Raw genomic sequence first — 25,048 nt, 5'->3', positions numbered from 1 at the left:
AGAGAGAGAAAGAGAAAGAGAAACTGGCCCTTGCAAACAACAACAACAACCCCACCTTTGGGCCTAACAGATGCTGTCACCCCTTTTTCTCTTTTGCAGATGGGGAAAGCCGAAGGGGTCATCAACAACGAGATTCCAAACTGTTGGGAATGCCCCAAGTGCAAGAGAGAAGGCAAATCGATGAAAGTACGTCAATGGGTCTGCTGGCCAGTGCGGTGGGGGCATTGGAAGACCTTTGCACGGCCAGCCCAGTGTGGGCTGGGGGGCCATCCGTGCCCTGCCAGGCCAGTCTTGCTTTGGGAGGCTCTGTGTGTATGTGCTGGGGAGGGTGGGCGTAATGGAGCCAGGTTTGCGTGTGTATCCTTTCAGTTTGATTTTGCCCTTTGGGCTCCTTGCCCGAATTAGCTGCTTCCACATCCAAGTTAGGCTCCCTGGTTCTGTGCTTTTCCCTCGCCCCCTCCCAGCCAGCACTGGGGGGGAGTGATGGATGGTTGTGGGGCCCTGGGTGCAGGGAATACGCGGCCTGAAATTCCTCACTCCCGTTACTCCTGCTCAGTATTTCCTGTTGTCATGTGGAAATAAACTCTTCTCGAGGCCTCCTGGCCCACCATCCTCAAAATAAGCAGAGCTGCTTGGTAGAGTCATGCTTCCAGTCCTCATGAGGCAAAGGGGGAGCTGAACCACTGGGCCCTCAGATTTCTCCCCAGTGAATCGTTACCTGTTTGCAACCGGGTCTCTCCTCCCCAACCAGGGTCTTCTGTATCTACATATGTATTTATAAAATGGCATTCCCCTAAAATGGGGTCCTAACAGCTTGTCTGTGGAGAGATCCACTCAGATCTCCTGAGGAGGAAGTTACGTACAGCAAAGGCCCCGCCCCAATGTGGAGCAAGTTTTATTTTTTCAGCTTCCAAATTCCAAAAATGAAGGGTGCTAAAAAGTTGCAGCATGACTTGGGAATTCAAAACTTATTCTGGTTTAATTACCGTATTTACTCAAATGTAATGGGTAACTTTTTTGGCCAAATTATGTCGTGAAAATTAGGGTGTGCATTAGATTTGATGGCACATTAACATTCGCAAGCAAATACTTTTTTGGTTCCAAGGTTTTGAAAATTGAGGTGCGCATTAGATTCAATGGCACATTAGATTTGCGTAAATATGGTAATATTTATTTTATTTACCAAACAAAACTAAATTGTGTGTAAAAGACATAAAAATCATATAAATGTATTATATATTAATGTCTTATATATTATTATTATTATTTTATTTAACATTAGCTGACATGTTCAGAAGATAAAATTGAAATTATTTGATTCTCAGAAAGCAACTTATATGCTTCTTTACCAAACATAGACTCACCAAGCTAAATGTTACCCAGTCACAAAAATAATAGCAGATGTGCATTCCTCACGCTCAGAAATGTATTAAGACCTCTCACTGAAGAAATTTGCAAAAATTAAGTTTTGTCCCCTAAATTGACACTCCCTACGTGTCCCAACCAACTGTGTACCTCCAGGAGGCAAAGGAATGTTGTGGTTGTTGTTCTGCTGATGATAAATATAAAAGGGCACATTTTCCATTTTGGAAACTGCCCATGAGGAGCAACATTTTGAAAAGGCTGTCGTGCTTTTCAGGGGAGAATCTGTGTATCACAGTGGTGATGTCTTCCCTGCCTGCCTTCCACCAGTTCTTTCCTCAGCACGAAAAGATTACAAGAAATCAGGGTGGATTTGATTTAAATCATGATTTAAATCACTAGTCAATAAGACTTGATTTAAATCATTTTCTTACAGAAAGACTCATTCTTGCTGGTATAATCTTAATATTTACAACCAGATGAAGGTTTTGTTTCTGGAATAATAAATTTTCAGAATACTTTTTACAGATTTGTTTTATAACAAATTACTGATTTGTTTATATTATTAGAAACACATATACAGATAATTATGAAATTATTGTGAGGTTTAATAAGTTAACTATTTATATTTGGACAATGTTTTCTGCTGTACTTTATTGGAAGGAGAAAAACAATCATTTCCTTAATAATAATTTAAACAATTTATTTAACTAAAGCAATAACATTATAGCATATGTATACATGTTTGTTAACTGATGCGATTAAACAATTAAAAAAACAAACTTAGACCGAGTTTTAGCACACATGAAAAACTTAAAACAAATGACTATTATGTAATTTAAATAGAAACCTATCTTTAGAAAGATTTTTCCTCCGAAAGCATTTTATTTTTAAAATCTGATTTAAAATTTTAAAAATCTGATTTTTAAAAAACTTTTAAATAAAAAAATCATTGATTTTTATCCACCCTGCAAGAAGTGCAAGAATCTTATTCTTCCCGCCTTCCTTTTTTATCTTCCTTTCGAGTCCCTGAGCAAAACCAGTGTCTGGCTCTTTGTCTGCCGTCTGGAAAACATGTTTACGCTAGTCCACGCTCAAGGATAACTTGCCGTGTTTAAAATAAAACTCCCCACGTGTGTTGAGCCATCTGCAAGTGGCCGCATCCTGCTGCTGTCGGGTCTGTGCCCAGTGCAGGTGACCCCTGTCCTGCTGCTCTTGAGAGTCCTCTCGCTTTTGCCGAAGCCCATCCCACCATCCCCCTGTTCTCTTTGGGCAGCAGGAAGTGGCTGGCAGGCTGCTTGCCCTCTTCCTCCCCCTCCCCTTGCTCCATCTTGCACGTAGGTGACCGCTAACTGCCCCTGCCCCTCTCCCCTCCTTGCGCCCGCAGGACTCGGGTGACGGCACGGGGAAGCGGCGTTCCGACAACGGCGAGGACGGCGTCCGGTGGAAGCTGACGGACGAGCCTGCTCAGAACAAGAAGAAGTTGGCGCCGGCGCCGCCTTTGCCCCCGCCACCCACGGAGGAAAGCCCAGTTCAGGCCGGGACCCACAAGCGGAAGAAGGAGAAGGAGCTGCCACCCCCAGACACAGGGCCCAAGAAAAAGGTCTGAGGCTGCCGCTCTGTCTGACGGATGTTGCGTGCCTGGCCAGGGACCCAGGGCCCTCTCCTGGGGTCTCCAGTGTGGTCCTGGGCACCACAGCACCCCCCTGAGACCCTCCTTCAGTGCTAACCAAACCCCTGTATCTTCCTGCCCCCTTTTCTTTTTTTACAATGCCTTTCCCCCCCTTTTGGTGGGGGATGGTTTGATTTCAAATCAAGGTGATTTATATTGGCAAGGTGTCAAAGGGCAATTTAAATCATGGAGCCTGTTCCTCAGATTTCCAAATGTGTTTCTGAGCCCACTAAACGTGGAGGACCTCTGGCCTCCTAGGATCACCCCACTAGAAGACTCCAGCTGGATCATACCAATGGTCCATTTTGGCCAAGCATCCCATTTCCTTGCAGTGGCAGACAGCTGCTTCCAGGAAGGCCATGAGCAATATGCGAAGGCAAGAGCCCTTTTCGCGTTTTGTCTCAGAGCAGCTGAGATTCTGTGCCATAGCTGCCTCCGAGCGGGGAGGTTCTTTCTGACACCCCTTCTTTCTTTTGACCCAATGGGGTGGGGGCCAGAGGAGGGACAAACGGCTGTTCCTAGTGATCTGAACTGATGGCTTGCAGAGGCTTTTTGAAATTAGGCCTGAGATTGCTTAACATGAAGTTGAGCTCTGTTATTCCTTCCTACTGAGAGTGAGATCCAGGAGTTCCAGTTCCCTCCTGGCACATTGGAGCAGGAATGGAGCATGTGTTTCAGCTCCAGAGCCAGATCAAGAACCGGCCTGCCCTCAGCACCCTGCTTGGGGCAGGTATATGGGGCTGCCCACCTATCAGTCACTGGGCATCGGGTGGCAGCTTCTCAGACCCAATGATTGGTGCTGACAGTCAGCCCTGCTTTGTCCATTTGCAAGTGTGGTTTACATTGGACCCCGCAAATGGGCATTTTTACTCCTCCTTCCTGAGTTGTTGATCAGGCTTATGGTTTTGGTCTTCTGCGCTGACCACACTAAGAGGGATGGGCAGAGGGGAGAGCTAACTCCTTCCTCCAGAACATCCCATCGCACCTTTTTTCTTTGTTTCTTTACACCCAGTAACTTGCTGCACCTGATGGGACAGCCTCCCAGCTTGCCCTCATTCCCAAAGGCTTTCCTTTGCCCTCAAAATCCTTATTGGGTCTTCTGAATTAGAGACACTGCAGCCCAGAATTCCAACAGTCTTCTCTTCTTTCTTGCAGTTAAAAGGCACGCGGGAAAAGCATTTGAAGAAGGTGAGTGCTTGTGAGTTTTCTTGCCCAGCTTGATTTTATGGAGCAAGGCCAGGATAAGAGAACAGGGGGATAGCAGGGGGAACCAGGACACGGAGGCTGTGCGGAGAGAAGTGGAAAGGGAGTGACCTGCTTGCCAGCATGTGAGTGCACCTTGTATTTCTCTAGCACATTTGAGCAAGACGTGCGCCTGTTCTGTTCATCAGCATAGCTCTTGCACAACATCAGGTCGCAGAACCTCCATTCCATCCTCCTCCGTACAGGATCAACACAGGAAGCTGCCTCATGCCAACTCAGACCATTGGCCTGCCTAGTTCAGTCTTAATCTGCACTAACTGGCAGCGGTGCTTTCTAGGATTCGAGGCAGGGAGTATCTCCCAGTCTTACTGGGAGAGGTTGGGACTTTCTGCATGCTAAGCAGATGTCTGACTGCTCAATTTTAGCTCATCTGCTTCCTGGTCTCAAAAACACCCCCAGCGAAGAAGAGCCCACCCCCCACCTCCTGGGGCAGTTGTCTTTCTCCTTTCAAACAGCTTGTGCTGTTAAGGAAGTTTCTCCTAACATTTAGCTACAATCAGCTTCCCTGACGTTTCCTTCTCCGTCCTCTAGAGTGGCAGAGGCCCAGCCTGCTGCATTTTCACTGGGCAGAATGCCGAGCCATCTCCCAGGCCCCAGGCCCATTCATATAAACCCAGGGGGCTGCTGTTGTCAGATTCCAAATGGAGGTTCACACAATTCAGGGCACGTTTTTCTCAAGTCGCTTGCATGTCCTAAGACGCATCTCTCTCTCTCTAGCTCACTTGAACTTTTGTGTGTGTCTCTTTCTCTCTCTCTCTCTCTCTCTCTTCTCTGCCCGCACCTTTCCTTTCTAGGCCACTGAGCAGCAGCCCGATGGGAACAAGTTGCAATCCATGCAGACCTGGAGCCGCATGGGCAGCGGGGACTTTGAGGTGAAGGGCACCATCTCCCATCCCTCCATCCACTTGAATCAGATCACCGCCAGCGACTTAGAGGTGAGAGGTGGGGTTTAGCTGGGGCGTCTGTGAGTGGCTGGCAGCCTTCAGGCACGTAGGAAGAGCCTTGCCCAATCAGACGTAGGGGAGGCCTTTTGGGAGGCCTGAAAAAACATGGATGTGAAGACAGTGGGTTTCTGCAATGCCTGGTACCGAGAGAGGCATCAGGCAGAAGCAGTTTCATATGGTGAAAGGAGAAGAACAAGTCCTTGATTCTGGCTGAGGCAGTAGATAGGAGGTAGCTGGGCAGCAGCAGCAGCCTTCTCCTGTTTCAAGGCTGAATTTTATTTGTTTATTCTATCCCACCTTTTCCCATGGAAACAGACGGCAGCAATACGTGGCTCGTCTCCGTTTTTGATCCCCGCAGCAGCCCTTTGACGTAGATTAGGCTGAGAGACGGCACCGTTCCCAAGGTCATCCAGTGAGCTTCAGGGCTGAGCAGGGACCCTTTTCTTTTTTTTCATACAGAATATGTTCTCACTGAGCTACAATCCCACAAAGGGGGGAAAAAAACGCCTTCAGGAAAAGTGGGCTGGGATTCTCTGCTAAGCACATTCTCAGTTTATTCATTGCCTTCATTGGTCTGTCATCCAGGCACTGGCCAGAGCAGGACATGCTGAGCTCCCCAGGTGCCTTCACACTGTAGTCTGATGCTGTCACTAAGTGGCCACTCCCCCCCCCCCCCCAATTCTTGCTGGTCCAGCTGGCTTCAGGGGCGCCCCAAGTGATGCATCCTTTTCATGTGCGTCTCCAGCAACCCCACAGGCTTTAAAAGGGGTTTAGTGGAATGGATGGAGGATGAGGCTCTGGAATCGGAGGCAGTATGCCTTTGAATACCAGTCGTTGGGGATCAGGAATGAGAGAGTTGCCCTGCTCATAGAGTCATCTGGTTGGTCAGTGTGAGAACAGAACGCTGTGGTGTGATTGATCTGGTCCAGAAGGACCGCGCTTGTGTTCCCTTTGGCCACTAGGTGGGGCTGCAATCATATGACAGGGAATATTATACCACCTGACCATTTGGGGAGGGGGGTATCCTGCGAACTGACAGCTCCACAGCGGCACCCTCCTAGCGAGATGTCAAATATGCATAAGTGAAGAGCACTGAGATACAGCTGCAAATACAGGCATTTTCGATTTTCACAAACGTGACGTGGTTACTTGATCCTTTACAGCTATTTGATTTATAACCTGTCCATCTCAAAGCCACAAGGCAGGTAATGTCATATTGAAAACACTAAAGCGCTCCTTTAAAAAATTACTGACCCTTAACATCAATGGCTTTTGGTTTTTCCAAACTTTCCCGCTTTGTCCAGAAGATGCCCCAACTTGGGCTTTGGTGAGTCTCCAGGCAATTTTGTCGATTAAAAAACAACCACATTTCTGTCTTGTCTTCCAGCAACAAGGTGCGCCAAAGTGCCCTGCAAGCAACTGTTTGAAACAGTTCCGTTACAGAAACATTCCAAAGCAGGGCATGGCAGAAAAGCATCATCCAGTCAAAAACTGCTAAATGCTTGGTCAGAGATGCTGCTGTGGCAGCAAAGTAGATTCCTTGCCCACTCCCATGGTTAGATTTGTGGAGAAAGTGGTATCAGCCTCCTGTCTGAAGGGGGGGGGGTGCAGCTGGACCTGGAGTTTTGTCTAGAGACCTTAAATAATCACCCACCTCTGTTGGTGCATTCCCCATCATCTAATCTGGATGTTACGAAGGCAGCCGGATCACGTAGAGGCCAGACTTAAAGGGCTTGCTCTCCGTTGATCTTGGGAGATGGTTGGGGGTTGGTGGAATGCTTTATTCAGTCCGCTTGCATCCCACCTTGTCTTCTGTTGTGGAATTCCAAGCAGACTGTACGTGGGAGCCCTGAGCCCAGGCTGTGTCTCTTGAGTGTTGAGAGTTGCATTTCACATATATCTAGGGTAGCAGGATGCCGGGATCTTCCCTCCTGGCAAGAATCTGTTGTTTTGAAACGAGTATGTCAACCCTATCATTGGTAAGCGCCAGGTCTGGATTGACCATAAAGCAAAATAAGCACATGCTTAGGACATTAAGGGAAGGGGGGGGCACCACAGGAATTTTCCATTGCTGGATTTACCATGGGCCAGCAATTCCACTTTTCAGTTCACAAATTCTGACACAAAAATCTATCTACGTTAATTCAGCTGTAAGATAGTAATTAAATTGTGTGTTTCATGGAATAAAGTGGAAGTGTACAAAAAAAGGACATTTTCCATCTTACTGTATGTTTTATTTCATTTCAAACAATAACAATTTATTACACGGTTTCCATTTTGAATTAGATATATATGGGGGTACTAAAATCTTTTAAAGTGCTTAGCTTTAGGGCCTCTAAAGGTCTTAATCCAGTCCTGGTAAACACCCTCTGGAAGGGAGATCCTAGAATCATAGAATTGGAAGGGACCACAAGGGTCATTTAGTCCAACCGCTGCAATGCAGGAATCTTTTGCCCAACATGGGGCTTGAACCCCTAATCCTGAGATCAAGAGTCTCATACCAACTGAGCTATCCCAGCTTCTTTTTCAAGACAACGTGATGAAAAGATCCAGGCAGGGTGGGATCGTGGTGCCCTCCAGAGAGTGGATTCCCAAGACACATCTGCCCCCAGCCAGCATGACCAATGGTCAGGGATGATGGGAGTTGTAGTCCTGCAAACAGGGAGGGTCCCCGGATGAAAGCCAAACTGAGCTAGCAACCCAGGGCACGAACTCTCTTGACTACCGGTCTTTCCTTTTCCTCCAGAAGCCGAAGGGTCCTCCGGGCCCCCTGGAGCCCTCCACGCAATCGGACAAGTCCCACCAGCGGGAAAAGCTGGAGCGCTTCAAGCAGATGTGCCAGATGTTGGAGCGGGTGAAGAACAGCAGCAGCTCGAGCTCCAGTTCGGACTCTGACTCCGACACGGACTCTCGGGGCTCGGACGGCTCCAGCGGGGGGGTGTCGAGCCGAGCCGCCTCCCCAGCCACCCGCTCCCAGCGCCTGGCCGCCCTGGGCTTCAGCGCCAGCGAGGACGACGAGGAAGAGGACGAGGAGGAAGAGGAGGAGGCGTCGGAGGGCGGGCGGCGCAACGGCAGCTCGGAGACGGCGCGCAATGGCAAGCAGCCGAAAGCTCGGGGGAACTCTCAGGAGAAAGAGAACAATCACCGCCCGACCAGCCGGGGCAGCGAGCGGGCCAAGCAGCAGGCGGGCGGGCGCAAGGCGGGCCGGCCCGCCGGGCAGACGGGCCTGCGCATGGTGGCGCGGACTCAGTTCCTCAACTGGCCCCTGGTGCCCTCGCCGCCCAAGCCTCTGCTGCAGCTGGAGCGGCACGTGGTGCGTCCGCCGCCCGACAGCCCCGAGCCCGACTCCCTGCCTTTGGACAGCGGATCCGATCATATCATGCAGCGGGACGTTTGGTTGGCTGTCTTCCAATACCTCAGCTATCGGGAGCTGTGCGTCTGCATGAGGGTGTGCCGGACATGGAGCCGTTGGTGAGTGCCAGGGTGGCCGGGGGCTTGCCTGGAGGAGCAGCGCGGGGAGTGCCAGAGAGGTCCTGGGGTGGGGGAGCAGGTTTTAGGTCGCGCTCGTACAGCTGCTTCTGCGTTCCCTGAACTGCCTGGAGCCATATTGTTTGGCAGATCCAGGATGGGCCTATTCAGCAGCTGCGTAACCTGCGAATGGAGATGACGGGGAGACAGGAGTGCGAATGCCACAAGCGCTGATGGTGACACCGACGATCTCAGGATGGGGACTAGAGCTGGGCGATAATCTGGTTTTCAACATTGTGATGTATCCCCTGCGAAACATCACGATATGCTGATATATCACGATGTCTGAAATAAGGATGTAGAGGTATTGGCTGACTTCACGGTTTTTCCTGCATTGTGATTTTTGCCAGCGCCTGCTCTTGTGATTCTTGTGAGTTGAGCCAGCAGAGATAACAGGGGGTGCAGAAATCAAGAGACTCGTTGGCTGGCTTCACGGTTTCCCCTGCATTGTGATTTTTTGCATGGCACACATACACGCATAACATGCTTTGTGATATGTTGCCAGTTCAAAAGTTATGAAACGGATATCACGATACGTACTTCAAAACCGGTTTTGGATGATGTATCGCTATATCGCCCAGCCCTAATGGGGACTGCTGTGTCTGGAGGGAAGACTGGTCTGCGTTAGGGAGCCTTGTAATGTTCTGATGGAGATTTTCTGTTGAGCTCATGCGTGGGATTTCTCTTGGCGAGAGCTGCCCATGCCAGGAATGGGGGGCTTATTTCTCCTTGCACTGAGCTGTGCATGGCACGGGAATGAACCAAGGGGGGCTCTCTGAGGGCCGCTATATTGGAGATGTCCCTTTCTTGAAATCCTGGACAGCTGCTGCCAGTTAGTGTTGCCAGCACTGAACTAGATAAGCGCAGTAGTGCGACTTTATGGCAGGCAGGTTCCCAGCCTCTTCACATGTGTGCTCCTTGTTCCTGGGTTACGCTCTCTATTTCTCTTTATTTGCTCAGTATCTTAAGGAGCTCTAATGTCCAAGGAGCTCAGGGTGTCTGGTATCATTTCTCTTCCTCCCTCTACTGTCACCCTCACGAGAGCGACCGGGTCAAGGTCAGTTATGACCCAGGATCTCGCTGGTCTCAAGGAATGCTGGGAAGTCCTCTCCCCCTAGATAGGCAGAGCGTCCTTGCTGGACATGGTGCTTTCGAGCAGTTTCCACCAGCCTCGGCATGCTTTGTAAAAGCAAGGCAAGCAGCAAAAGATGAGCTTGATCTTTGGAAGTTTCAACTGTGGGAAGGAAGAGGCCAAGGTCAATGAGACAGAAATCAGAACAAACGCAGTGATACGCCCTTGAGGTTTCTCTGTACGTGATAATGAAGGCTTCAGGGGTTTAAGAAATTACCTTATCCTTCTGCTTTCAAGCCCTATTCATCTTCAAGGTTTCTACGCATATCTATGTCAACAATCTTATTATTATTATCATCCATTTTTGGCAAAGCAAGTAGTAAGAAACAGGAGTCAGGGGTGGGGAAGGCAGAACAGTCTTGCACAGGAGGGGTTCAAAACTCAGTCACCAAGGACAGTTGCCATGTTTCCCCCCTGTGCTTGCCATCTTAGCCTGCTTTGGTGTCATTTGCCAGCAGCGGCTTGCCATGTGGATTGGTGGCAGGGAGGTGTTTTCTTCATGCCATTACAGAAAATTCCCACCGTCTTGCAGGTCGTCCTGCTGTGCTCTGGCAAATGGAGCGGCTCCTTCTATGTGGCAGACCTCTTCTGTCTGAGCATGGGGTCTTCAGCTATGTAGCTGTCAGAACCTAAAAGTGGGCTTTAAAAAAACCAAAACACTTCCTTTTTTTAAAAAAACCAACAACTTCCACCTTGCTAGTTTCACTTTCTGATGGGCAGGAAACATGCCCAGCCCATGCATATCAGGGCTATGGGGGTGGAGGAAAAGGGGTGGGGTTGGGAGCATTCATTTGTATATTCATTGCCTTAGCGCAGAATGTGATGCTCCCTTTTGACTTCTCAAGAGTCGTGTTGGCATAACGTAGGGTTGCAGCTTGTCCTTGGCATGCAGAGGGTCCAACTGTTGAACTCCCAGCTTCTCTACTTAAAAGGATCTCTAGCAGCCAGGTTTGGGAATCACGCCTTTTGGAGACTTTGGGTTTAAGACAGAAAGAGAAATATTAGCAAAGATATCCAAAGATTTCACACCGCAGAGGGGAAGTTTGTATTGGGGAGGTCTAGCTCTCCTTCTGGAAAGCTAGTCTGCCATTTCTGATGGTTCCCATTAAGGAGCCCCATCTCTCCTGGCAACTTCTGGGTTGATTGATTACAGACCAATACAGACACTTTCATTTAACTGGGCAACACAGAATTTTTAAAAAGTTTTTTCTTAATGCAGTTATGAAAGCAACAAGTGGCAGATGCAATATTCACTCTCACTCTAGGCAGGAGTGGGAAGGCTGTTTTTGCACAGTGTTTGTTGTGAGAGATGTGTTCACCATCAAAGATCAATGGAAGGATGCCTTTGCCCCTCCAGAAATGTTTTCCCCCCTTCTTGTTGTTGCATCCATTAAATGCATGGGTCATTTAAAAACTCATTGGCTTGACTTAAGAATTTTTTTTAATTGTGCGGCTGTCCTGCTTCTGAGACACAGTTTGGAAGCAAATGAATGAAAACTTTAGCTCAGGAATGAAGACCCTGTGACCTTTCACATGTCTTGTGAATGAACCCCACCCTTAATAGCCTGTAATGGGTTTTTACCAGCCAGCTAAGAGGCTGGTCTCTTGTGTTTCCATGCTGGACGCAGAAGAGGAAAACCCCTTTCTTCACAGCCAATGCACAAAGGCAGGATAGTAGCCTTAAATCACCCTCTACCAAACAGGATGGCAGAGCTGAGAGAGAGAGGGGCTTCTCTTCCTTCGCACAGGGCAGAAACCCAAACGTCCTTGGGAAGGAAGGGTAAGATTTGCCCCTCCACCTCCACCAGCCCACTGCATTTTTGGTCGCCTGTGGCTACTAGCCAAGTTAGCATCAGTGTTTGTGTGAATGTCAGTTTGCTGGGAATCCCAATTGGGAAGAGTTGCTGTGGCACTCAGGTCCTGCCTGCCACCTTCCTGTAGGCACCTGGTTGGCCGCTGTGAGAGCAGAGTGCTGATGCAGCAGGACTCCTCCTACATTAAGTACAATCCTGGATGCGGGTGGCGCTGTGGTCTAAACCACTAAGCCTCTTGGGCTTGCCGATCAGGTCGGCAGTTTAAATCCCTGTGATTGGGTGAGCTCCCGTTGCTCTGCCCCAGCTTCTAGCAACCTAGCATTTCGAAAGCATATCAGTGCAAGTAGATAAATAGGTACCATTGCGGTGGAAAGGTAAACAGCGTTTCCGTGCACTCTGGTTTCCGTCATGGTGTTCCCTTGAGCTAGATTCAATTTAGTCATGCTGGCCGCAGGACCCGGAAAGCTGTCTGCGGACAAACACTGGCTCCCTCGGCCTGAAAGCGAGATGAGCGCCACAACCCCATAGTCGCCTTTGATGGTCTCAACAGGCCAGGGGTCCTTTACCCTTTTATATATATGCAATCCTGGATCAACCCGCCAGTTCTAAACCTTTTAGCCCTGTTAATGAACGATTGCACACAGATGTGTTTTTGCACCCCCGCCATCTCCTGGGCTGAGCTCTCCCCTTCTGCCGCTCTTCCCCTCACCCCAGGTGCTGTGACAAGCGGCTATGGACGCACATTGACCTGAGCCGTCGGAAATCCATCACTCCCTCCATGCTGAGCGGCATCATCCGCCGGCAGCCGGCCAGCCTTGACCTTAGCTGGACCAACATCTCCAAGAAGCAGCTAATGTGGCTTCTCAACAGGTTGCAAGGTATTGTGGGTGTTTTGTGGGGTGTGTGGGGTGTGTGGAGGAGCACTTACACCCCCTTTGCTAATCAAAAGTCTGAAGGTGGCGCACAATGATTTAAAGTTAGGCAGTGGTTTCTAGTGAGCGGCAAAAGCGGCTATATGAGCACACAGCCCAGTTGCAATGCTACTGCTGGATCTCTGGGCCATGGCAGGTCTTGGCGGAAATCACCCCAGCCTGCAAACACCTGGTGTAGCAGCTGGATGTTGTGGCTCAGAGGGAGCGTCTCTTTCAGCTTCTGTTTCCCAGCAGCCAGAGGCTCTGGAAGGAGCAAAAGGGCTTACATACCTACACACCCTGCCCTGGTCTTCAGATATTCCAGTTACTGTTGTTATCTGAATAAGTAGCTCAGTTGGTTAGAGTGTGGTGCTGATAATGCCAAGGTTGCAGGTTCGATCCCCATAAGGGACAGCTGCATATTCCTGCATTGCAAGGAGCTGGACAAGATGATCCTCCGGGTCCCTTCCAACTCTATGATTCCATGATGATTATTTATTAAATAATTGCAGGGAACCAGGCAGAGGGGCTTCTCAGTAGTGGCACCCACCCTGTGGAATGCCCTCCCGTCAGATGTCAAGGGAAAAAACAACTATCTGACTTTTAGAAGACATCTGAAGGCAGCCCTATTTAGGGAAGTTTTTAATGTTTGATGTTTTATTGTGTTTTTAATATTCTGTTGGGAGCCACCTCGAGTGGCTGGGGAAACCCAGCCAAATGGGCAGGGTATAACTAACTAACTAACTCACTCCCAGGGCAGTACACACACACACACACACACACACACACACACACACACACACACACAAAAACATAAAGAAAATGAGAACAGGAAATACATAATACATAAACAAAAACAAACCAATAACACTCCCTCCCACAAGCACATTTAAAAGGCCATAGAATGTTTGATCAGCCAAAGGCCTGGTTATAAAGAAAATATTTTGCCTGGCACCTAAAAGGCAAGGCAAACCTCCCTGGAAAGAGCATTCCGCAAATGGGGCGCTACCACAGAAAAGGCCCGTTCTCGTGTTGCCACCCTCCGGACCTCTCATGTAGGGGACACACAAAGAAGTGGCTCCCTGTCGCTAACTATCTGGGTATCAGCAAAGTCATTGAGAAAATAAGCCCAGCCAGAAGTAGACTGGAGTTGTCAGGGTTTGGCATATGGCTTTCAGGACTGAGTAGTAAAGAAGTTTTTGGGGCCTTGTTTGTTAGGAGGTGGGAGATAATTGGCTAAAGGGAGTGTCTGGTGTCCAGAAGGGGGACTGGGCCTAGGCTGTACCACCTTATTTTACTTCTTTGAGGCATTTGCATCCTGTTGTACAGCACAGAGAGGCTTTCAAGGCACCTTACAAAAATTATCAGTCAAAATGATAGCCGTGTTTGGTATCGGGATCCGAAACGTCCCCATGGCGACAGGGTTGTCCAGGTGGCATTTCCTGCCTTCGGCCTTGGTTTCCTTGGCGATGTCTTGGGAGGGCGGCCTGATTGATTCAGGGGCAGACACTTCCGATAGAGGCGGGACCTCACTTTATGGAGTGGTCCCTCCCCATGCAATCCTTCTGCATGGAAAACCTGTGTGGTCATGAAATTGGGATAAAAGAAGATAAGAAGTGAGTGGGGATGTTTTGGAGATATATATATTTATGTGTGTGTGTGTGTGTGTGTGTGTGTGTGTGTGTGTGTGTGTATATATATATATATATATATATATATATATATATATATATATGAGAAAAACTGAATGACCAGGAAAGGGGTTCCCTCTTAATCTTCTCCTTGACACCTTCATGCCCCCCCAAATGTACTTTGTTTTGAGCAAAGGCACCCATTGGATGGGGTGGGGGGAGTCCCCACACCCTGGAATGAACCATGGTGTCAAATCCCTGTTGTTTTTTTAAATTATTTTTTAAAGAGTAAGTTTCTAACATTTGAAGAACCTGCGATACAAGACAAAATATTTCCCTGCTTTTTCAAAATGAGAAATGAGCCTGCTTCCTCTTTCAGCATTTTACTTTACAAACAGGCGCCCCAGGAAAAAAAATCTGCTTCTGGAGAGGAGCATTGAATCAGGAGAGCCAACCCTCCCCCCCCACACTCTGAGTCTCACATGGAACAGCCCAGCCACAGGTGTCCCACTTCAGTGAGCCACTCTGCCTTGAAGCAGGAGGTGGTTTGGTTGGGTGGGCAGCAGGTGGAGGAGATGGGGAGCCAGGAGCAATTCCATACACAGGTGCAAGTCTCCTACACTCTAGCCTCTGCTCTCTGGGTGCGCAGAAGTCAGTGCCCCCCCCCCAGTCCTTTGCCCTCCAGGCTTCCTGCCCTCTTGACGGTGGGTGCGAGGGTATATTTTTTTACTGGGGGGAGACCCTGAGCTGCGAGGCAGCACTCGTCACTTCTCAAAGGAAGTGGGGGCAGGACCAGCTGGAGGTGCGGAGGAGAACCTCAGTGACAAAGTGTCATCTCCTCATCCCCCCCAGGCCTCAAGGAACTCATCCTGACAGGCTGCTCTTGGTGCTCCGTGTCGGCGCTCAGCACAGCCAACTTCCCCTCCCTGCGGCTCCTGGATTTGCGTTGGATTGAGGACGTCAAGGACTCTCACCTCCGCGAACTGCTGTTGCCTGCCCCGGATGCCAAGCCGGGTAAAACGGGGCGCGCAATGGGGCGGGGTGGAGAGGCCCTTTGGGGAAGGGCTCGCAGTCGACTCTGTTCCTTTCCTTCATCAAACTGCAGGCATAAAATAATGGATTGTGTTCCTTGCTCTCCCTGCAAAATTCTTCCAGGACATTAGACATCATTAACTGTATATTACTGACCTGCACCTTTCAAACAATTGCTTAAAATTTGCAACCAATCATGTTCCATCCTGATGAGTTTTTTAGGTACCAGGGGATTTTTTGTTTCATGCAGTATAGACAACAGTCCTAGCTAACTTCCTCTGGAAATACTTGCTAAGAGAAGGGGATTTGTCTGTACTTAAGGTGATCCGTAAAAGTGGGCACCTTGCTCATCAACCTGGAATCTTATTTCTTTATTTTTTAAAAATACCACACCGTCCATTGCCTTGTTTCTGGGGGGTGGGTGCTTCTGTTTCAGGGGCAGCCAAGGCCACGCCCTCTCGAAACTGGACTACAACTCCCATCAACCCTTGCCATTGGCTCAGCCAGCTGGAACCGATGGGAGTTGGAGTGCAGCAGCTTCTGGAGGGCTTCCTCGGATACAAAATCTGCAAATGCCGTTGGACAAACCTCAAACTGCCACCCTTTAACAGCAGCTTGAGCCGGCCGCCTCCAAAAGGGATTGCGCCCTCTGGCCTGGCTGCCCTGCCTAACTCGTCTGCTTCCTTCCCCCTGCAACCGCCAGGCCAGACCGACAGTCGGGGTCGGCTCCAGAATGTTTCCGAGCTGCGGCTCTCTGGGCTGGACATCACGGACTCCTCGCTGCGCTTGGTGATCCGGCACACGCCCCAGCTTGCCAAACTGGACCTGAGCCACTGCAACCACGTGGGCGACCAGTCTGTTAACCTGCTGACTGCTGCTAACTCCCCACTCCGAGAGACCCTTGCCGAGCTCAACCTCGCCGGTGAGTGTTGGGGATTTCCTTCCTCTCCCCGAATGCCGTTCCTCAATCTTCTCTCTTACCAATTTTGGTTTGTCGCATTTCTATTCCACCTTTCCTCCAAAGAGCTCAAGGTGACAACTGTGGTTCTCCCCCAGCCCATTTTGATTCTCACAACAGCCCTGTGAGGCTGGTTAGGTTTTTGGTTTTTGGATTTGATATCCCGCTTTATCACTATCCGAAGGAGTCTCAAAGCAGCTAACAAGCTCCTTTCCCTTCTTCCCCCACAACAAACACTCTGTGAGGTGAGTGAGGCTGAGAGACTTCAGAGAAGTGTGACTAGCCCAAGGTCACCCAGCAGCTGCATGTGGAGGAGTGGGGAATCGAATCTGGTTCACCAGATTACGAGTCCACCGCTCTTAACCACTACACCACATTGGTTGACTGTCATAAGGTCAGCTTTGTTGGCGGGTGGGGATTTGAACCCCGGTCTCACCCAGGCCATAGTCTGACACTCACTACACCATGTTGACTCTCTCCTGGTTGCTCTGGTACCAATCCTTTCCTGCTCTTTAGGCAAGTCTTATCGTAGGTCTACACCACTTAGGACGTCCCTACTGGCCCCTTTTGGGTCTTGTGCTACCTATGCAAGCCTCAGTCGTCTGCCCCCTTCTTTTTCCCTAGCCAGATCTGAATGTTGCAGGGAATAGGTAAAGGTAAAGGTACCCCTGCCTGTACGGGCCAGTCTTGACAGACTCTAGGGTTGTGCGCTCATCTCATTCTAGAGGCCGGGAGCCAGCGCCGTCCGAAGACACTTCTGGGTCACGTTGCAGGGAATGGTTGTCCTTAAACAACAACGACAACAACAACAACAACACAGATGTAATTTTTATTGTTACCTCCACCTAGTCCCAAGCACAGCCTCAGAACTTCCAAGTGTGGCTCAGGAAAGAGACAAAAATGACTGTTTCTTGTCAGGAGACAATGCAAAGAGCAGCTAGACAACTGTGCAGGGCATATCAGCCTTATAAGTGTGTGCTAGTTTTACAAGTTCTTAAACTATCATGGCTCCCAGCCATCCCCCCAAATCCTGGGAATTGTAGTATGTTAATTCTATGCTGAGAATCTAATTAAAGAGATCAGTTCCCATAGTTCCCTTAGCCGATGAAATTACTATTAGGCCTGTTAAATATGTAGTGAAGATGTGCCTTCCACCCTTAGAATAAGTGAACTTAGATATTTCCTATGCATGCCACTTTAAAAAACCCAAAAACTTACATACCACAGGCATGTTTGGTGGGTCTTTGGCTTGAAAAACTCCATCCCTGAGACCTGATTTTTTGCATCCCCACTTTCAAATTTCCCTGGATTCTAGCGAGCTGCAAATTTAGCCTATGGTTTGCTTCTCCATGCTGAGATAGTACTCTTGCCTTGTTGGAGGGCGGAGGCCCGGTCCCTGTTCCTTTGAGAACGAACCTGCTTTCCCCACACCAGGGGGGATCCGAAGCAAAACCTTTATTCCTGACTTTTGACCTGCCTGTTCTCCCTTTCCCTACCCCTTCTCCGCAGGGTGCAACCGGCTGACGGATCAGTGTCTGCCCCTTTTCCGCCGCTGCCCGCGCCTCTCCCGCATCGACCTGCGCACCTGCCACCACGTCACGCCCGAGGCCTGCGCCCGCTTTGCTGAGGACTCTGTCTCCAACAGCACCTCCGTCCCCCCGGCCCCTGGCTCGGCGCCTCCCGGGCCCCCTTTCCGTTGCCCCGAGGAAAAATTGCTGCTGAAGGACAGCTAATACCCGCCCTGGGGTGGAGGCGCAAGGGAGACTCTGCCTCGCCAGTCGGACAAACCGGACGCGGACTCTGAGAGAACCTTTTTACTTAAAGCCATGCACTGAACCGGAGTGGCGTCTCCACCCCCCTCGACGTGCGCAGCTAAAGAAGAGGGGTGGAGGGTTGTGCTCCCCCCACCCCACCCCACTCCCCACCCCTGCCAGGGTGGGGGTCGGCCGCCTCTTGCTCCACCCCCCCCTCGTTCCAGGACAGAGCCACGGAGTAAGTGGGGCCTGGGGTAGCCTTGTTGCTTTACAATGCTGGGAAAAGGCGTTTTCCTCCTCCTCCCATCATGCACTGCGTCGTACTCTCCGCCCCCCCCAACCCCAACCTGTCTGTGCCGCAGTCGGTACCACGCTCTCTTTCTCTCGGGGTGAGGGGGGTTGACACACAGCCTTGAAATGCTGGCTCAGGAGGAAGGCAGCTTATTTTATGGTGTCAGGTTATTTTTCTCACTCCGGCCCCCTCCCCGATGCATATGTGCACTCCAACCTCCTCCATCCCGCCCCCACATGCTGCCTTTATGATTTTGAAAGTGTGCGTGCCTGCCTGCCTGCCTGCCTTTCCCCCCATCCCTCCCTCCCCAAGCACTCATTTTTTCAGTGCGGTTTTTACAAAGGGTGGGGCGGGGGAGCCAGGCAGCTGATACTTCAATCCCTCCCGCCCCCCCTCACTACATACCCACTGAAATTCCGTCCGCCCCACATCCACTGGGAGGGCACAGGCTGTGGGTTGTCACGCATGCGCGGGGGCTGAATGTGCAGGTGGTCTCCCGCGGCCCAAATCTGGACTCCATGTTCCTGGCCCTGCAAGCCAAAACGATAACACCCCCCCCCACATGTGCGCACATGGCAATCCGTACACATGCCGTCTCCGCTGCTGTATTGTTTACACACGCACACACAATCGACATACACACATGTGCACATAAGCTGTGTGCGTGGAGAGACTCCCCGAAGAACGTCCGTCCCACAACACTTGCCTCCCCGTCTTTCGTCCCCAGCTGCCCCCCCTCCCCCGTTCACTGGTAGACCGTGCAGAGATTCAGAAGCTTGGGATATCCTTCCCAGAAATGCTTCAGATCCACCTTGTACGTCCCTGTGCGGAAACGCACATCAGAAGGCCCCAAGGGAGAGCACAAGGCCAAGTGTGACGTGAAACGTCCTGTGTCTCTCAGCGCTACCCCTTGCGCATGCAAGGAGCTCATAAGGAGGGAGCGCCTTGAAAGTGCCACGGCCCTTCACATGTGCGCAGGCAAGCACAGTGCCTCTTCTGCTGCCCTCAGTCTGCATAGCACAGCTCCTAAGGCCTCCCTCTCAGGACCGTTCCCTACCGCGAAGGTAATGTTGGAGGAGCCGCGTTGTGAAATTAACACGGGGAGCATCCTCTCTCCCCCTCCAGACAACTTTGGGGGTGTTGATACCAGGAGCACCATAAAAAGGTGGCCACTTGCACCAGTACATGTGAACCACGCACCAGTTCTCCACCCTCAACCCCCCCCCAAGCACATATACCTGTTAATCCAAACAGCCCTGCCTGCTGCCACCCCCCTTGTGTATTCCTCTTCCATCCCATCCTGGCACCTCCGCCTACCATTCCACTCCAGCAGTATTTCCAACTTGGAAGTCATGATCTTTCTTTTCTATCTGCCCCCCCCCTTCTCGGCCAGTAATATGTGTCTGTGTCAGCCCCTGGGGGGGTGGGGGGCAAGCAAGATGAACAGCTTGAGCCTGCTGTCTTGCCTGACCCCCCCTTCTCGGGAGAGGAGATGCCGCTGTCTGCCCTGACCCCCCCTTCTCTGCCAGCCCCTCCAACCCTTGTCCCACCCCACTTTCCTTCTTTGGTCCATAAGCTTTAATAACCACTTTTAAGGGAGGGGGGAGAGCAGAGAGCTGTGTTTTCTTTCCCACAGCACCACGCATGTTGGGCTTGGGTAGCCTTGTCTTAATTCTGGTCGCCCTCCTCTCGGCCGCGGAGTTGTCAAACTTGAACACACACGTTTCCCCCCTCCCCACCTCGGTTGCGTTTTCTTCCCACCCCCGTGGTCGTTCTTTCCCTTTTCTAAAGAGCGTGGTGGCAGGAGGAGCGGGGGGGGGGGGGATACTGTAGAAAAAGGCACGAAAAAGAATGTTCCGGACCGAAGACGTGCCTGTTTGTCGGCCATTTCTTGGCTCCCTTCTGCGGCGGAGGTGGGATTGATGCGGCTAACGGGAGCTCTTCTTCCCTTCCGCCACGCTGGCCCGTCCCGGGAAGGGAAGCTGGTTGCAGCCGTCCAAGGTGCCCAGCTCTGCTCACTGAGCCATTTTTGCTTCTTTAGGTTTCCTCCCAACGGGGATGGGACTCGGCTGGGTTTTGGGAGGGAGAGGCGGTCAGTTGCCAGCGGGGGGCATCATCGCAGGTCACCCGGATTCCCACAGCTGGGGGGGGGCTCCCTGCTGCCCCCCAACCCAACTTTCTCGTTACAAAGATTTCCCGGAGCCCCTTCTCTTCCTCGGCCCCCTTCCCCTCCACCTCCGCCCGGGTCCTCAGAGGGTGCCGCCATCATATGGGGAGGAAGAGGAGAAATGGCTTGAGGCTGGGTTGGGTGGTGGTTTTTCTTATTTTATTTTATTTTTGGTCAAATCGGTAACCATAACTACTTCTTTTTTGTTGTTTTTTTTGTTAATATATACTTGAACGTTCATTTATTACTAAAGCATTACTTGAAAAAACACACACGCAGCGATAGGTTGTGGAATCGGAGGCGAGGTTTTTGGTGTCTTTTTGTTTTTTTTTAAGGTTCTGTTGGGTGCTTTTATATTGTTTTAAGAAAATTGGTTTTCGTCGTTGCTTTTTTAAAATTTTCATTTGTCCATGGTGGTGTTTTTTTGTTTTGTTTTTTGTTATTACTAAAATCCTTCCCTCTCACTTGATTAGCCAAAGAGGGCCAAGGTATCTTACTTTCTCCCCTTGCCCTGCTCCCTTCTTTTCTGGATTTCCCCTTCCCCATAGAAGAATTTCCCTCCTTCCACAGTCGCCTCTTAGAAGCTCCTAAAACAAAAAGAGTATTAAAGATGGTGAGGAGCTGTGGGGAAGGGAGGGGGCTAGGATACAACAGAGGCAAGTGTGGGGCAAGGAAGGGAGGTCAGTATTGTGCATTTATGGGGGGGAGGGAGAAGATCAAACAGTCCCCTCTCCCCCCCAACATCCTCAAAAAACGCTAACTCCCCTTTGGACACAGCATAAATGCGTACTACTTGATTCCAGAGCTCACCCTCCTTGGCACAAATGAGGCCTGCTCTCGCCATAGCAGCCTTTGCTCTGTTCCTTGTCTCCTCGATCTCAATTCCTCCTCCGACCAAAGGAGACCCGTACACTAAGAAATGGCAGTTTATGGGTCTGGGTTTCACTGTGTGCTTTATGGATTGTGGAGGATGGGGAGAGGCAAAAACACGTAATGTAAAAGGAGTGAGGGGGTCACACTCCCCATGCCATGCGGTGACCCCCACCCCAACCCCTCGGATTCCCTTGTCCAAATGAGGGGGACGGAGGTGCTGTTTTCAGACATATCGTTTAGGGTTTTTGGTTTTTTTGTTTTTTTTTAAGAAAAGAAAATATTTGTTTTTAATGGATGTTTTAACTAAGAAAAGAAAAATACCTCAGGTTTTAAAAGAAACGGTGAAGAGAGAGAGAGAGAAAAGCGAGAATTATCATCTAAGGGTGCGCTACTATGCTACAGACTGCTGCTTTGGGCGGGGGGCTGCGAGGGGTGGGAAGTCAGATGAACCCCAGAGGGGGGCAAAAATGCTCCCTTTGGACAGGGAGGGGGGCTGTAGGTGATAAGCCCACCCCTCCGCTCCCCCTTCCCCAACCACCCTTATTTTCTCCCACCCACAATCACTTGAAAGGCAAATGAACATTAATATACAGGCAGCTGTCTCTCAAGCCTAAACGGTTTGCTCCTGGAATGATAGAAGAATATGGGGGATGCATTTGCTAACCCCCCCTGCAAAATGAAACAAAAAACCCTTTCCTCCCACCCCACGGATGTAGCCTCCCACAAAATGTTCCAAGGGATTTGCCCCCCAAGAGGTATAATACGGAACATTTTCCGGTCACTGGCGTATTGCATACACAAAACCCCATCCCCCAGTTTAGCGGACCAAAGCTATATTCCAGCTCCTCCTCGTTTCCTCCCCTCCAAGGCGATTTTCTCCATCTTTGGCTACAACTTTGAAACCGCACACACAGCCACGTTTTTTCTCCTCCTCCTCCTCACCTGTATCCACCGAGACAAAGATAAGCCCCAGGGAGGGGAGGTGGAGGGGAGATGGGAGAAAGAAAGAAAAAACGAAAACTTTAAAGAATCCACTTTGAAGCAAGGTGTCTTTCGCAATGTTTGACCTGCACATCTCTGTCCCAGACCCCCCCCCCCTTTGGGAACTGCTCGGATGCCGGGGAGGGGTGGGCGCGAGACCAGGTTCCAATCTGAATTTCAGGGGTTCTATTATTGTACAATAACTGTTTGCTATATAAACGAAAACTGAAAAAAAAATCAAAAAAAGGAAGTATGTTTTGGTCTTAAAAAGCCTGTTTTTCATTATTTTCCCCCTCCCCTGGTTTTATTTTCCTTCCGAAAGAAATGTTGCGAATAAAAAAATGTTGGGGTTTTTAATTAATTTTTATTATTATTATTATTTTCATTGGGTTCTGTTTTATGGTTTCTGGAAATATTTTTTTATAAACTCTCCTTTTGTTTTTTTTAAAGGTTTTAATTTGTTTTTATTTTGCGTTGGTCTGATAGCCGAGTGTTCTGGGGTTATTTTGGAGGCGGGGGGTTGTCAGTGGAGAGACGGGGGGGATTTGCATTGTACAGTGTCTTTATTAAGACGGATGCATATCTGACACCTCGAGACGCCATTTTCCAGGACTGAAACTGGCGGCACCTTTCAGCTTTGAATCAGAAACTATTTCATTTTAGAGTGTGTGACTGCGAACTTCGGATGAGCTCACCTGTTGTGTTTCTGTGTGAATCGCTGTTCTGAATGTGCCCCTGCCTGACGGTCAACAGGCCTTTGTCTCTAAACCTGCAGCAAAATTAGGTGGTTGAAAGTCTGTACAAGGTGAGATGGGGGGGTCGAGGGTAGAAATTCTGAATGCACTCATTATTTTTTTTAAAAAGAATTCTCTGCAAGTAGAAAAACTGGCAGGGAAAGGAACTCCCTTCCTGAGATGCTAGTTCTTTACTTGCAGGGATTGATTTAATGCAAGGAACATTAGAAAAACAGTGGTTCAGTCCATCCGACCACCCCTCTCTTTCTGCATTTGTAGTATGGCACAGAGAGGCTCAAAAAGGCACCCAAGATGCTCCTCATTGTTTCTTTTCCCTTAGTAGATGAATCCTAATTCTGTCTGGTCTGTCCACACTGAGGGTGATTCTGCTCTGGTTCAGTCCCTTGGGAAGCTTCAAAGGGGCGGGAAGCGTAATTTGGGTTCACAGGTAGTTTAAATTTCCCAAGGTCACCCGCTGATCTTCATGGCTAAGTAGGGATTTGAGCTTGGATCCAGCATTCGAACCCAGTACTGGCCCAGAACCTTTGGGAATTGCAGGCCAATACATCTGGAGGGCAGCAGGGTGATAAAGGTTGCTGTAGCCGCCAAACCACACCAGTTCTTGTTATTTATGTAATCAACTGATTTATATACCACTTAATGCGAAAACAGGCTTCCAGCCGGTATCAAAACCCGCTATAAAAACATAGAAACATCTTTAAAATACACAATAAAACAATACCATTTGTTTTATTGAAACAGGAGTCTCTGGTCGAGAAATTCCTGTATAAACCTATGATGCATAGGTAAAATCAAACCTATAAAACGTGTTTATTTTGCAGACAGGCTTTATTTTGTCATGGAATCATTCACATACATAAATAAAATATTTAAGCATAGGGCCCAAACTGCTGATCAGAATCCCAAAAGGAAAATCCTAATGAGATGATTACTTTTTATTCTTGTAGGCCAGCTAATTTCTTCTACCCACCCCCACGTCTTATCGCAAATGCTGTGTTTGAGACAAACCCCCCCCCCCCTTTCCAAAACAGTTTGTTACACAGCTGAAGGGGGAAGGCACTGGTTATGGCTGAGAACAAGGTTTGAACGTTACGGCTGGCACAAAAGGAGAAGGAACTGCAAACACTCCAGAAGACCTGGTTCCAATCCCCGATACTTTTGATAAATAGGAAGGAGAAAGTAAGTTGTGTGTGAGCCTGACGGGACCAGGGTTTCGCTCCATCTTTCTTGATGCTGTTCTGCATTATTTTTTAGCCCCCTCAGGTCTCCATAGCTAGGGTTGCCATATTTCGAAAAGTAAAAAACCAGGACGCCCCAAAAGTTGTTGGAGGTTGAGCCGGACGTAGGGCAGCCCTACCACAGATGTACTCCAGGGCACAAGACTAGTGTGTGAAGATGGTCTGACGGTAACCTCAAATCTCTTTGCTCTGACCTGGAAGCTTTTAGCCAGGTACCTTCTTCACCTGACCTGCTCTAAGGCTATTGATGAAAAGAGATTCCTTTTCTCCGCTGAATTCTCTGCAGTTCCGGCTTTCAACCACCGCTGGGCAGTGGCACACAGGGCCAATTTCCCCACATCGATTCCCTCCTTCCACTGGTTTGAATCCTCTCGCTGCTCAATATCCCTTCTCTTCAAGGGGTTTTGTGTGTTACACCCTCGATGGATCTCATTCTGTTCCACGTTTCTTCCCCTTTCATTTTTTTCCTCCCCTTTTATTACAGTGGTACCTTGGTTCTCAAACTTAATCCGTTCCAGAAGTCCGTTCCAAAACCAAAGCGTTCCAAAACCAAGGTGCACTTTCCCATAGAAAGTAATGCAAAATGGATTAATCCCTTCCAGACTTAATAAAACAATCCCTAAAACAGCAATTTAACATGAATTTTACTATCTAACGATACCATTGATCCATAAAATGAAAGCAATAAACAATGTACTGCAGTCACACAATCCATCAGTACTGTAGCTGAACTGGGTTCCA

The 25,048-nt window shown here is 49.5% G+C and overlaps 1 protein-coding gene across 3 annotated transcripts in view; it reads left to right on the top strand.

Annotated features, from left to right (window-relative positions):
- The window catches only part of FBXL19 (F-box and leucine rich repeat protein 19), a 34,449-nt gene extending 11,778 nt beyond the window's left edge, over positions 1-22,671 (top strand). For all 3 annotated transcript variants that reach the window (XM_081165851.1, XM_081165849.1, XM_081165850.1), the window contains 9 exons: positions 100-186; positions 2,750-2,965; positions 4,190-4,222; positions 5,092-5,232; positions 7,988-8,712; positions 12,430-12,593; positions 15,110-15,271; positions 15,993-16,211; positions 17,757-22,671. In XM_081165851.1, the coding sequence (XP_081021977.1) occupies positions 100-186; positions 2,750-2,965; positions 4,190-4,222; positions 5,092-5,232; positions 7,988-8,712; positions 12,430-12,593; positions 15,110-15,271; positions 15,993-16,211; positions 17,757-17,980 (1,971 nt within the window). In that variant the 3' untranslated portion in view covers positions 17,981-22,671. The remainder of the gene's footprint in view (positions 1-99; positions 187-2,749; positions 2,966-4,189; positions 4,223-5,091; positions 5,233-7,987; positions 8,713-12,429; positions 12,594-15,109; positions 15,272-15,992; positions 16,212-17,756) is intronic.
- The last annotated feature ends 2,377 nt before the right edge of the window (positions 22,672-25,048 follow it).

The sequence above is a fragment of the Podarcis bocagei genome (assembly GCF_964188305.1).
Source record: "Podarcis bocagei genome assembly, chromosome: 13".
NCBI lineage: Eukaryota > Metazoa > Chordata > Lepidosauria > Squamata > Lacertidae > Podarcis > Podarcis bocagei.
The sequence above is the reverse complement of the archived record's forward strand: the minus strand, read 5'-3'. Positions and strand labels throughout refer to the sequence as shown.